Source organism: Salmo salar, chromosome ssa12, assembly GCF_905237065.1.
Source record: "Salmo salar chromosome ssa12, Ssal_v3.1, whole genome shotgun sequence".
In the NCBI taxonomy this organism is placed as follows: domain Eukaryota; kingdom Metazoa; phylum Chordata; class Actinopteri; order Salmoniformes; family Salmonidae; genus Salmo; species Salmo salar.
The window spans coordinates 30,287,628-30,302,194 of record NC_059453.1 but is presented as its reverse complement, the minus strand read 5'-3'; the positions used below and the strand labels follow the sequence as shown (position 1 = coordinate 30,302,194).

At 43.2% G+C, this 14,567-nt stretch overlaps 1 protein-coding gene and 1 pseudogene across 1 annotated transcript; one reads left to right on the top strand and one right to left on the bottom strand.

Moving 5' to 3' along the window:
• Positions 1–166: 166 nt before the first annotated feature.
• On the top strand, positions 167–4,294 carry LOC106564739 (39S ribosomal protein L4, mitochondrial-like; annotated as a pseudogene).
• Positions 2,993–14,269, bottom strand: LOC106564738 (hydrolethalus syndrome protein 1 homolog). The gene is made up of 12 exons (XM_014131048.2): positions 14,078–14,269; positions 13,524–13,626; positions 13,248–13,364; positions 12,925–12,992; positions 12,558–12,799; positions 12,342–12,397; positions 5,122–5,279; positions 4,671–4,716; positions 4,504–4,567; positions 4,320–4,401; positions 4,150–4,176; positions 2,993–3,242 (listed from the first exon to the last, which is right to left on the bottom strand). The coding sequence occupies exons 2-12, from the start codon at positions 13,621–13,623 to the stop codon at positions 3,111–3,113; spliced, it is 1,092 nt and encodes a 363-aa protein (XP_013986523.2). The 5' UTR covers positions 13,624–13,626; positions 14,078–14,269; the 3' UTR covers positions 2,993–3,110.
• Between the last annotated feature and the right edge of the window lie 298 nt (positions 14,270–14,567).

Below are 14,567 nucleotides of genomic sequence, written 5' to 3'. Positions count from 1 at the left end.
ATATTTCAAGCTGAGAATTCAAAAGAATTTAACTCAACTGCTATTTTTGTATAAATATTTGTTAGAAAAAACAATTATAGCATCTATTAGAGATGTTCACCTCCGCACCGCTAGGTGGCAGTCTTATGACACTTGCCTTTACGCAACATAAACGTCATCAGTATGCGACAACACACCAGCACTGTCGCACGACCTTTCTTATTTGGAAACGGAAATATCTAGAAAATGCATGTTTGTTTCAAAATATGATCTCTTTAAAGACTGTTTTGGAGAAATCGCACGTATTTAGTTGGCTTAATTATCTATACAGAAATGTTTCGTATATCAGTTACAGTGTGTGGTCGAGGCATTTCTAAAAGGGTGAGCGTTAAGCTAGGCTAATGCTAACTTAGCTAGCTGTCACTTTATTGATATATAAAGATGTAGTGGCTGAAATTACTGGCACATATACAATTTCATTGTCAGATGTCCTTTTTTTAGTTGGCTTCATCTTTCTCTGGAGAGAACGCTCTACCCTCAAATGTACTCATCCCTTCCAATCTCGTGGACCATGCAAGAGCAAGTAAGGTCTGCTTTTTCATTCACTGCCTTCTATCATGCACTATGGATCATTGAACTGATTGTGTGAATTTGAAGAAGCAAGTTCTATACAGATGCATGTAGACTGTAAGACCCTGTCCAGACTCTAGACACAAAAAGAGTATTCCCCTATTCTTGAATGCAACGTTGGTCTGTCATTTTCAGAACATTAATTTCCAACTAGGTCAGATGTAAGAAAGCTATTGATGACTTGTGGTCTCTTTCCAGAGAGGCCCCCTCCTCCATCAGACTCCAGTTTTCCTGTGTTGAGGTGTGATGCTGCCGTCCCTGTACACCTGAGCCCAGTACAGACATGGGTGGAGACGTTGGAGAGGCGGGACAGTAAACAGTTAGGTTTGGTTGACCTCCACCCCGATGTCTTTGCAGTCCCTACCAGGTAAGACTGTCAATGTCTAGCCATAGTATTTATATTTAAGTCATTTAGCAGAGGCTCTTATCCAGAGAGACTTACATATTCAGTGCTTTGTTATCGTTTGGTGAGAATAGTGACGCATTAATTATTTTGTTGCCACCAGGATTGACATACTCCATGAAGTTGAACTCTGGCAGAGAAATTAAGATAATTGTAAGTAGCAATAGCGAACCAATAATCAACTTTCTCAGACTGCTGTTGTGGCCATATTATACAAATTAGGTGATGAGAAGTACAGACATATTTCTGTAGGTTTATACCCAAAGCTCTGTACTTATCTGAGTTGAACTAGATTTGAATAAATGCACCTGCTCCTACTATAAGAAACTGAAAATCTCCCTTAGAGCCGTGCCCACACTAAGGTCAGATCGGAGGTGAGAGGTGGAGGAAAGAAACCCTGGAGACAGAAGGGAAGTGGCAAAGCACGACATGGAAGCATCAGGTCACCTATATGGAGAGGAGGTGAGGGTCTCAGTCTGTATGGGCCAAGTCAGTAGTATGATGTTAAGTGGAGGACAGCATTTTACTAGACACATACAGGTCAACACACACACTGACAAAACAAACGTATTACATTTTAGTTTAAGATGCCAGTTCTAAGAATGAACATAGATTAAGCTGTCATCTAAATATCAGTCAGTCCAGAAGAAGGAACAGTCCCAACTAAGAGCCAAAGTCATTGGAGGGATTTAAAACAATTAGAATAAATTACATAATTTCTGTTTTGCAGGTGGTGTTTCTCATGGACCCAGAGGACCAACCAGTTTTTACTACATGTTGCCCATGAAAGTACGTGTTCAAGGGATAAAAATTGCCCTCAGCTCCAAACTGGCCCAGGTATATACCATTTTATTTGTGAAAACACTTTTCACAAGTACAAGTTTATTCACATCTTAAACTTCCTCTATCATGTAATCAATCCTCTCAAATGAATGTTTTTTTAATTATGCCATCTACATTCCTACTGTATTGATGTTGGGTGTGGTTTTTCAGGATTATCTCCATGTGGTTGACACTCTGAACATCCCCACACCTGACCCACAGTACCTCATGGACCTCATCAGATACCGACATTGGGGGGGGAGTCTGTTTTGATAGTGGATGTGTAAGTATCAGCAGTGAACAAAAAAAAAATCAGTTCTGTGGACATCCTAGCTGAGGATTGAGTCTTTGATATTTTACAGGGGCGAAGAGCTTCCTGAGAACATCCTTCAGGCCACTGAGAGCTTGAAGACTGTGAATGTCCTTCCAGCCATAGGTAAGTTGACACTAATTTAGAAAAGGACTTTAAGTCTTGAGACATGGATTGTGTATGTGTGCCATTGAGGGTGAATGAGCAAGACAAAAGATGAGTGCCTTTGAACAGGTTATGGTAGTAGGTGCCAGGCGCACCTGTTTATGTCAAGAACTGCTACACTGCTGGGTTTTTCATGCTCAACAGTTTCCCGTGTGTATCAAGAATAATCCACCACCCAAAGCACATCCAGCCAGCTTGACTTTAACTGTGTGAAGCATTGGAGTCAACAATGGCCAGCATCCCTGTGGAACGCTTGACACCTTGTAGAGTCCATGCCCCAACGAATTGAGGCTGTTCTGAGGGCAAGAGGGTGGGCAACTCAATATTTGGAAGGTGTTCTTAATGTTTCGTACACTGTGTATAATTGACCTAGGAGCAACATTGTGTTACAGTTCACATGGTACTATGTAAGATATTTACTGTTACTACACAGATGAGGGCAAATGAATGTAAAGTTAAAATGTTTCCTGATAACTTTTCTTCCACAGGCCTGAACATTCATAGCATGCTAAAACACGAGGTCCTGGTCCTCACCCTGGAAGCAGTGAAGTTTCTGGAAAACAAGCTGCTTTGGCACGACCAATGCTTCACACCGCTGTACCCGTTCAAACTCCCCTACACTGACCTGCCTTGAAGGCACTGGGTGAAGTAATAACGTCATGTAACATATTCAATGATCCAAATGTTTGTCATGCCTTTTAATATGTTCAATAAAAACTTGTGAATAAATAAATGTCAATGATAAGATGTGCAAACCGGTGATTAAAAGAGAGCCTATTTAAGGCATAAAGTACATAAGGCCTAGAGTCGATAGTTGATTGGCGGCAGGAGTCCATTGGCCAAGTCATGTCGTATTTCCCATCTCAGGGCGGAGCGTTTCTTCTCTGTAGGCACCACGTAGGTGTTGGGCACAAATACTCTTCGAGGCTTCGGCTGGGGGGGGGGACATTACAAGATGTCAATGTTTTCAGTCATCGCTAGGTATTTACCCCCCCTAGAAACCCATGTCTGTGGTTTCCAGGGAGCAATGCAGCACAGCTCAGTGCATCCTCAGTGGTTTTACTTATTCCTTTTCAAATTCTTTAAAAGTGGACCCTTCCTTGAAGTAATGACTGGAAAGGTGGAGTCGTTGCGTTCACCTGTCCAACCATGTCTAATCAGCCATTTAGGAATGTGATTGGTTAATGATTAGTGGGCGTGGCTTGCGACCCAGTGACAGGTTTGAGTCAAATAAGAGGAGCCAGGTTGGCTAGCGGGTATAAAACAACAGGTCCCAGGTTCAACACATGATGCTGATTTTGTTTTCTAACTCTCGTGTTTAAAGATCAGTGGGTTGGGCTTACAGCCATTAATAGTGAAAAGGCATGCCTGGTGCATTGCTCCAAGTGGCAGAGAGCGTAACATGGGTTGCCATGCAGCAGGTCCCTGGTTTTAATGTGAGTCCCGTATTATACATTCTCTATCAACTTGGATTACTTGACTAAACAAACTTAAAATGTGGTTATGCCCTCAGAACAACATTGAATAAGAAACTCAGATCTGTCCTGTCTTCTCTAAATTAGGGGGGAGAAAGGAATCAAACACGAATACTTTGTCCATTTGCCTTACAGTCCACAGAAATGTGTCAATACACACTTTGGGCATCAGGATACTCAAAGCAATTTATCTTGAAATATTGAATGTTGACATGCATAATTTATGCGGGACTGTGTCAAACATGGCATGGACTAATGACATTCTTTTTGGGGGGGAAATCCCTTTAAGGAAATTTCTGACCTGAAATAATGAATGACAGGATGGTTACAAGATAATAAAATTGTTATAAATGAAGCATACTCACTGGTAAAGGTTGGTACGCGAGCTGTTCCTGAAAATACAAAGAGTGATTAATTCAGACATTATGGTCATGCAGCATTACAATTAATCATGATTTGTCCTCTACATGCAAAAAGTGGTCTTGAAATAAAGTATGTAAGCCAACTGAGTTTGTTATGGAGAAGGTGTTCATACTCTGATTTCCCAGTGCAGTGCTTTCCTATCCTTCTCTCCTGGCGCCTTGAACATTTCCCAGTCCTGCTTGTACTGGAAATACCTTTGGAAGATGGGGAACAATATGAAATGTAGCACAGATCCACAGCAGTAATCTTTCAAAAGATGGCTGATTATTTAGACATTTCGGTAATTATCCCCTTACTTTGCCACTGGGTCTGTCTTCTTCAGATTTCTGGTGTGAGGATGATCCATTACTGGGCGGATAACTGCAAGAGCAGACATGAGTGACTACGTTTAATTGGGGCACATTGTAACAGGACAGATTGCAGTGAGCACGATGACATGTGTAACAGCAGTGTGGGTACTTACACGACTTGGGCTGGGGTCTGATGTCAATCTCACTCCCAGATCTGGCCTGTAAGAGATTTAAAACAACATTTGTTTTCAACAAACATTCATGTATACGTTTGGAACGATTGTCAAAAAAGATCCTGGACTTGAGGATAAATTATTTATTCCGAAAACATCTAAAACTCTACCTCTTCAAAGAGTATCCTAAATAATCCCACAGCACCACCCCCCCTTTCGTGAACTAACACTTCTCTTACTAGCTGACTTTGCTGATAGCTACTTTGAGAAAAATGTTACTATGACTGAGCTAAGTGGGACAACCACATATCAATCTTAAGATGAAGGCACTAACTTAAGTCGCTCTGGATAAGAGCGTCTGCTAAATGACAAATGTAAATGTACCCATGTTTAATCTTCTGGGATTAATAAACAAAACCGATGTTAGCTCTCAAAAGGCAAGAGTACCCACCGTGCCTCTGATGTAGGCTTTGAAGGTACTTGGGAGATGGTCCGACTCCGACCTGTCACTCAGACTGCCTGCTTCATCACTCTCCAGCTCCAACTCCTGATGGGTGGACATGGACACATGAATCCCTCCCAGACGCTCCCCCAGCCCACTCACTGCACCTGAAAGGGAGACATAATGGGGACACAATTAACACGTTAGCCTTAGTTACCACTGTGTAAGGCCATAAGCAATGCTAGTAAGGGCTAGGCAGGTGTTGCATGATCACTGAGCCGGACAGGTCCAGTACATCTCACATTTTAGTTATACAAGTGCTGCAATAGGGATTAGTACTATGCACTGGATCAGTGGTTCCCAACCAGGTACTAGGATCCCTTGGGGTACTTGGCCTATCCACAGGGGGTACTTGATAAGACTCATGAGACCGTAGGCCTATTGCTAAAATGCATAAGCAGGAGCAGGGCTTTCTAATCGACCGGGTATCCTGGAAGAATATTGACCTCATCCCATCAGTAGAGGATGCCTGGTTGTTCTTTAAATGTAATTTCCTCACCATCTTAAATAAGCATGCTCCATTCAAAAAAATGTAGAACTAAGAACAGATATAGCCCTTTGTTCACTCCAGACCTGACTGCCCTCGACCAGCACAAAAACATCCTGTGGCGTACTGTACTAGCATCGTATAGTCCCCGCGATATGCAACTTTTCAGGGAAGTCAGGAACCAATACATTCAGTTAGGAAAGCAAAGGCTAGCTTTTTCAAAGAGAAATTTGCATCCTGTAGCTCTAACTCCAAAACGTTCTGGGACATTGTAAAGTCCATGGAGAATAAGAGCACCTCCTCCCAGCTGCCCACTGCACTGAGGCTAGGAAACACTGTCACCACCGATAAATCCACGATAATCGAGAATTTCAATAAGAATTTCTCTATGGCTGGCCTTGCATTCCTCCTGGCTCCCCCAATCCCAGTCAACAGCTCCGCACCCCCCGCAGCTACTTGCCAAAGCCTCCCCAGCTTCTCCTTCACCCAAATCCAGATAGCAGATGTTCTGAAAGAGCCTGGACCCGTACAAATCAGCTGGGCTAGACAAGCTGGACCCTCTTTCTAAAATAATTTGCCGCCATTGTTGCAATCCCTATTACTAGTCTGTTCAACCTCTCGTATCGTCCAAGATTTCTAAAGATTGGAAAGCAGCCGCGGTCATCCCCCTCTTCAAAGAGGGAGACACTCTAGACCCAACCTGTTACAGACCTATATCCATCCTGCCCTGCCTTTCTAAAGTCTTCGAAAGCCAAGTTAAACAGATCACTGACCATTTCTAATTCCACCGCACCTTCTCCGCTGTGCAATCCGGTTTCCGAGCTGGTCACGGGTGCACCTCAGCCACGTTCAAGGTACTAAACGATATCATAACCGCCATCGATAAAAGACAGTACCGTGCAGCCGTCTTCATCGACCTGGCTAAGGCTTTCGACTGTCAATCATTGTATTCTTATCGGCAGACTGAACAGCCTTGGATTCTCAAATGACTGCCTCGCCTGGATCACCAACTACTTATCAGATAGAGTTCAGTGTGTCAAATCAGAGAGACCTCTGGCAGTCTATGGGGGTGCCACAGGGTTCAATTCTCGGGATGACTCTTCTCTGTATATGTATGTATGTATGTATGTATGTATGCATGTATGTATGTATCAATGATGTCGCTCTTGCTGCGGGTGATTCCTTGATCCACCGCTACGCAGACGACACCATTCTCTAAACATCTGGCCCTTCTTTGGACACTGTGTTAACAAACCTCCAAACGAGCTTCAATGCCATACAACACTCCTTAAGTGGCCTCCAACTGCTCTTAAACGCTAGTAAAACTAAATGCATGCTCTTCAACCGATCGCTGCCCGCACCCGCCCGCCCGACTTGCATCACTACTCTGGATGGTTCCGACTTAAAATATGGGGACAACTACAAATACCTAGGTGTCTGGTTAGACTAAACTCTCCATCCAGACTCATTAAGCATCTCCAATCCAAAATTAAATCTAGAATCGGCTTCCTATTTCGCAACAAAGCCTCCTTCACTCACGCTGCCAAACATACCCTCGTAAAACTGACTATCCTACCGATCCTTGACTTCGGCGATGTCATTTACAAAATAGCCTCTAACACTCTACTCAGCAAACAGGATGCAGTCTATCACAGTGCCATCCGTTTTGTCACCAAAGCCCCATATACCACCCACCACTGCGACCTGTATGCTCTCGTCGGCTGACCCTCACTACATATTCGTCGCCAAACCCACTGGCTCCAGGTCATCTATAAGTCTTTGCTAGGTAAAGCTCCGAATTATCTCAGCTCACCATAACAACACCCACCCGTAGCACGCGCTCCAGCAGGTATATCTCACTGGTCATCCCCAAAGCCAACACCTCCTTTGGCCGCCTTTCCTTCCAGTTCTCTGCTGCCAATGACTGGAACGAATTGCAAAAATCGCTGAAGTTGGAGACATATCTCCCTCACTAACTTTAAGCATCAACTATCTGAGCAGCTTAACGATCGCTGCAGCTGTACACAGCCCATCTGTAAATAGCCCATCCAACTACCTACCTCATCCATATTGTTTTTTACTTTTTTTGCTCTTTTGCACACCAGTATTTCTACTTGCACATCATCACCTGCACATCTATCACTCCAGTGTTAATTTGCTAAATTGTAATTACTTTGCTACTATGGCCTATTTATTGCCTTACCTCCTTACTCCATTTGCACACACTGTATATAGATTTTATATTGTGTTATTGACTGTACTTTTGTCTATCCCATGTGTAACTCTGTTTATTGTCGCACTGCTTTGTTTTATCTTGGCCAGGTTGCAGTTGTAAATGAGAACTTGTTCTCAACTGGCCTACCTGGTTAAATAAAGGTGAAATAAAAAACATAAAAAACAAGGGGTACTTCAGGGGTACTCTGGGCAGAGCAAAATTCAGTTGGTGGTACAGTAACCGAAAAAGGTTGGAAACCACTGCAATGGATGGCATGACTTTCAGCAAAAATTTCAGGCAAGGTCTTTCGCTTTGTTCTCTTGTACAGGGTGTCAGTGTATTATGCACATACTTGGACTAAGGGGATGTTACCTATTGAAAATACAATTTCTTTCTATAGGGAGAATAGACCGGGTATACAGTTTACCCCTTTTGTGTCTTCTGTTATCCTCCCACTCTTCATAAGTCTTAGTAGACTTGGAATCAATTAACGTAATGTCTTTATTGCTCGCCAGCGACTGCAAATCCTCCCACTCCTGCTCATCCTCTGCTCCTTTCTCTTCTTTCCTGTCAGAGTCTTCCTCACTATATCCTTCTCCAGTGGGCCTCTCATTGTCTTTGGACTCAGTGAGAGAACTTTCTTCAGGATATATCCCATCTAATACTGCCTTTTCATTTCTAGTCTGAGCCAATATATAGTCATCTTCACAGTAGTTCACATCAGTGTGGTCTTTGCCCTCCAATTCAACAGGAGGATGATCTTCACAATATGCCATATTAGAGAGGCTTTGACTTTCTTCCAACTTCGTCCTCAAACCGGTGTCCTCACAGCTCTGTAGATCAGTGGTATCCGCCTTACCGTCACCATCAAAATTGGCGAGCGACTGGTCATCCTCATCGCCATATCGCATTTCAGAAAGGCCCTGGCTTTCTGTGTCAAACTCAGCTATGGTACTGTCGTCTCTATAGTCTTCTCCCTCCGGGTCGTTCTTAGCTGAAGAGTCTGGCCTGTAGGTGCCATAACCAGATGTCAGTAAGCTCAGCGCCGGGCTCCCATCACGAGTGCTGTAACCCTCCTCGTCAATCTTTTCCTTTTCACCCTGCTTAGCCCTTTCTCCTCTACACTCCTCCTGTTCGGTTTCCTTTGGACGCTCCGTGACAGGTGGCTCTGCGACAGGTAGCTCCTCTTGTGTGTGTTCAGTGGTTCTGTTGGGCTCTGTATCTTCCTGCTTGTATTGCTCAACCTTCTCCTCCTCCCCCTCTCCGTCAGACCAGAAAGCGGAGTTTAGGGAGCTATTCCCGTCCTCACTCTCTTCATCCCACTGACTGTCGTACATTTTATACATGGTAGCGAAGGGTAAGAAGTCTCCTTATGCTGCTGCTGTGGGGAGTGTGTGGTGATCTGCAGAGGCAGATGGCTAAGGAGTAGTGCTAAGAGGATTATACCCTGTGGTCTCAATGTTGCTCTATACTGCCACCTGTTGAAGGCTGGTCGCCAGAGGAACTGCAACTCCACAATGCTGTGTGATGTATTCCTTCTCAACAGCTTGTCCAAAAAGTCCATGGGTAGTCTAGCACTAAGCTTTGTTTGTCAATATCAACAGTACATTTCCAATAGCGCCTAACGAACCTATTCACAGTTGAATAGCTTGCAACATTTGTTTCCAAAACAGACGCGTCAAACATTTCCAAACCAACAATCACAAAAGATAGGCTTAGCTTGCACGTTAAACCGGTATTGTACTCACGGTCGCTCGTCAGCAGAGCTGCTTTGCTCCAGGTGTCTTGATTAATCCATAACGTGTGGAACTTTTTACTTAAATGTAGTGGCTTTCAAATAGCCATGGGAAAACCAGTTGAAAGATTTGAAACGCAAATCCATAGAAAGTCAAGAATCCAATGGCTTGATGAATAAAACTTTAAATGCTTTATATGTAGAATCCAAAATGATAAGTGCAAAGTAAACAGAGGTTCCAATATTCCATTGAAATTAAAAGATCAAGGTAAGACGTATGTGGGTCCCAGTAACCCAAACATTTGCCATAACTAGCAGGCCCTACTTCTCGTCTCAAAATACCCAATTAACATATCTGTGCGGGCCTGCCCATACTTTAATTCTGGCTAGAGGGTGTAATTGACCTATTCTCATTCAAATCATAAGACCACATAACCAAATTAATATATACACACCTGATATAGAAATAAAATGAAGTTATTCTAAATGGAACAATATGACCTAATAAACAAATATTTGCATAACCAAATAAATAGAAACTGGCTCCAACAACAGGCTGAAAACGAAATACAATTATATACCCTATAGTTTGGATCCTGGGTGCTGATTGGCTGAAACAGCATTTCAGCCATGTGTATATCAGACAATATACTTGTTTACGGTTCTATTTATGTTGTTAACCAGTTTATAATAGCAATAATATACCTTGGGGGTTTGTGGTCAATGTGGTCAATATGGTCAATACACCATGGCTAAGGGCTGTATCCAGGCACTCCACATCGTGCATAAGAGCAGCCTTTAGTCGTGGTATATTTAAGCAATAAGGAGTTGTGGCCAATATACCACCAATAAGGGTTGTTCTTACGCATGACAAGAACCGGTTTCCATCATAAATATAACAGTAAACAAGTAGTTGTGTCAAACCCGTGGTATATTTAAGCAATAAGGCCCGAGGAGGTGTGGAATATGGCCAATACACCACTGCTAAGTGCTGTTCTTAGGCACAACGCAACATGCCTGGACAGCCTGTAAGCATGGTATATTGGCTATATATCACAAATCCCCGAGGTGCCTTACTGCTACTATAAAATGGTTACCAACACAATGAGAGCAGTAAAAATAATTGTTTTGTCATACCCGTGGTATACGGTCTGATAGAACACGGCTGTCAGCCAATCAGCATTCAGGGCTTGAACCACCCAGTTTATGTATGATATAAACTCAGCAAAAAAAGAAACGTCCTCTCACTGTCAACTGCGTTTATTTTCAGCAAACTTAACATGTGTAAATATTTGTATGAACATCAGATTCAACAACAGACATAAACTGAACAAGTTCCACAGACATGTGACTAACAGAAATGGAATAATGTGTCCCTGAACAAAGGGGGGGGGGGGGGTCAAAATCAAAAGTAAGTCAGTATCTGGTGTGGCCACCAGCTGCATGAAGTACTGCAGTGTATCTCCTTCTCATGGACTGCACCAGATTTGGCGGTTCTTGCTGTGAGATGTTACCCCACTCGTCCACCAAGGAACCTGCAAGTTCCCGGACATTTCTGGGGGGAATGGCCCTAGCCCTCACCCTCCGATCCAACAGGTCCCAGACGTGCTCAATGGGATTGAGATCCGAGCTCTTCCCTCGCAATGGCAGAACACTGACATTCCTGTCTTGCAGGAAATCACCCACAGAACGAGCAGTATGGCTGGTGGCATTGTCATGCTGGAGGGTCATGTCAGGATGAGCCTGCAGGAAGGGTACCACATGAGGGAGGAGGATGTCTTCCCTGTAACGCACAGCGTTGAGATTGCCTGCAATGACAACAAGCTCAGTCCAATGATGCTGTGACACACCGCCCCAGACCATGACGGACCCTCCACCTCCAAATCGATCCCGCTCATTCCTTTGACGATAAACGTGAATCCGACCATCACCCCTGGTGAGACAAAACGTCCGTCACCCCCGGTGATGTCTGTTGAGGACATGCCTTAGAACAGGCCTACAAGCCCTCAGTCCAGCCTCTCTCAGCCTATTGCGGACAGTCTGAGCACTGATGGAGGGATTGTGCGTTCCTGGTGTAACTCGGGCAGTTGTTGTTGCCATCCTGTACCTGTCCCGCAGGTGTGATGTTCGGATGTACCGATCCTGTGCAGATGTTGTTACACGTGGTCTGTCGCTGCGAGGACGATAAGCTGTCTCAGGCATCTCACAGTACGGACATTGCAATTTATTGTCCTGGTCACATCTGCAGTCCTCATGCCTCCTTGCAGCATGCCTAAGGCACGTTCACGCAGATGAGCAGGGACCCTGGGCATCTTTCTTTTGGTGTTTTTCAGAGTCAGTAGAAAGGCGTCTTTAGTGTCCTAAGTTTTCATAACTGTGACCTTAATTGCCTACCATCTGTACGCTGTTAGTGTCTTAACGACCGTTCCACAGGTACATGTTCATTAATTGTTTATGGTTCATTGAACAAGCATGGGAAACTGTTAAAATGAAGATCTGTGAAGTTATTTGGATTTTTACGAATTATCTTTGAAAGACAGGGTCCTGAAAAAGGGACGTTTCTTTTTTTGCTGAGTTTACATTGCTGGAATGCTGTTTTAGCCAATCAGCATCCAGGACCCCAACTGCACAGTTTATAATGGCCAACATATCACATCCCCTCAGGCCTTATTTTAAATATAGTACTCCTAAGCCTTTTTGCATAAGTAATATAATGTATAACATTGAATTACCTGAATCTTCACTATGTGTTGATTCATCGCAGACGTGAACTTGTCCTTGTTGTTTCCTTTAGGAAGAAACAGAGTGAGGTTGATTCAAGTATCCTCAATAGCACACGTGATCATTAGTCTTTACAAAGCCACACACGTGATCATTATAGTCTTTACAAAGTCGCACACGTGATCATTATAGTCTTTACAAAGCCGCCTGATGTAAACTTAACGTACCTAAGGACTTTCCTCTTGATAAAGGGTCTCCCATGCGCTCCTGTGTCTCGGTCTGGTGTGGATGACTGACTGACAGCAAACGATAACTGCTGGAGGTCAGTTAGGTCTGGATCCACTTCCAGTCTATTAGGGGCTGTTGAGGGGCGCTGGTACTTGGGGGCAACAGAGTGCTGAGTGTAGGAGTCATACTCCTGTCTGGCACCATAGTTAATGTTATCTCTGCTGTATGTGGAGGTTAGCACCTGGGTGGAACACAGAACAAAGTAACATGCCATTCTAGTATTAATATTATTTTTAATAAATACAATACAGCTAGCTTATCTGCTGGATGAAGGGGGACTGAATGATTTGGGACAAGAATATGTACCCGTCTTTCATGGTGTGATGGACCAGCCTGGGCAAACACATTTCTGAAGGCTGCAGTGTTATCCTGTACTGTTAGGGGGGAAAACAAGGAAATTCAATTGAGACTCAAGAGGAACCTCACTGCTCATCAAACGGTGCAACCAACACTTACTGACCAGGGCCCACTTTCCCAAAAGCATCTTAAGGCTAAGTTCATCTTTAAAACCATAGGAAACATGGGATCCCATGGCTCTAAGATGAACTTAGCCTTAAGATGCATTCGGGAAACCAGGCCCAGTTATATTTGATTATGCAGTGGACATGAGAACAGTACTGTGATCTTACCTTTAACCTTGGTGACTGCAGGAGGACTTTTGAAGATGGTGCTTTGAGATCTTGTCGAGTTCAATTCACTGGATGAGTGGCTCTTAGATTTTTCATGTCGGATCAGTTCATCTAGATCTAAATATGTACACACACGTACACACACAAAGTTGCTTCTCCACCAATCTGACAGCTAACTTGCAGAGTGAAAGTCACAAAACATCCCAGTTATTTCAGGTTTAGTCAGCATTTGGTCATCAACATGTAGACCTATATTCGCTAATTTTATCAACCCACCTCTTTTGAATTCACGTAGTCTGTGTCTTGGTATGTTGTTGTAACCAAGTGCCTCCAATTGTTGTTGAATTTCATCTTCTGAGAAATCCAAGTTTTCCATTTCCTGAAAAATAATTGTCCCGTAAATGTAATATAAGCAAAAGTATTTCGTTAGTAGTTGGACAGTTAGATGGATTGCTAAATAGATAGCAACGTGATCAATTATGGATAGCAGAGAAGAATGATGGAAGCGATTGACTAAAATCAGCAACAAGTTAGCTACCATCAGGCTAGACAACCACCAACCAAACTCTAGCTACAATCAAACGTTCATGATCTCTTTCTTATCTAGCTAGCCCAAATCAACCAAAAGGATGCATGCTTCTAATTTTGTATGCAATCTAGGAGCTAACGTTAGCTTCAAATACATGTTAAATGAGCCATTGGCCAGCTAACGTTAACTAGCTAAGTTATAATATAACTAGCTAGCTAACTTTGCAGGATAACAAAGACAGCAGTTCAACACAACAGGCCATTTTTCCAATGCTAACATTGATTGATAAAATGTGTTTTACCTATAGTGTGAGCTTCTTAGTATAAATGCGTAACGTTAGCCACGTCTGTTTTGCAACACAAGTATTGAACTGAACTAGCTAGCTAGTTACTGCCTGTATTTTCAGTACCAAGACAACAACACAGCCGTTGTTCGAAAAAAACAACGTGCTTTAAAAACGACGCCCTTTCTGAATTTTCTTCGGTGGATTTGACTTGGTCCAGAAATATCGCCGCCTTGTGGAAGGAAGACCGTGGGGATACCCTGGCAATGCAGTCTGTGCCTATGATGATGATGATGCAGTGCCTATGAAGATGATGCCATTACAAGATTTTGTCTGAAATGTTTGTGTGCTCGCCAGTTTGCAGTCCTTAGTCATCCCTATGGAAAAATGAATGGGGAAAGAATAGGGTTTTGGAAAAAACGCCCAAAATAAATTCTGAAGTTAACACAGGATTAGGAGCTCTAATACATTTTGTTCTATGAGATAATAGCATTACCATTATGATTCT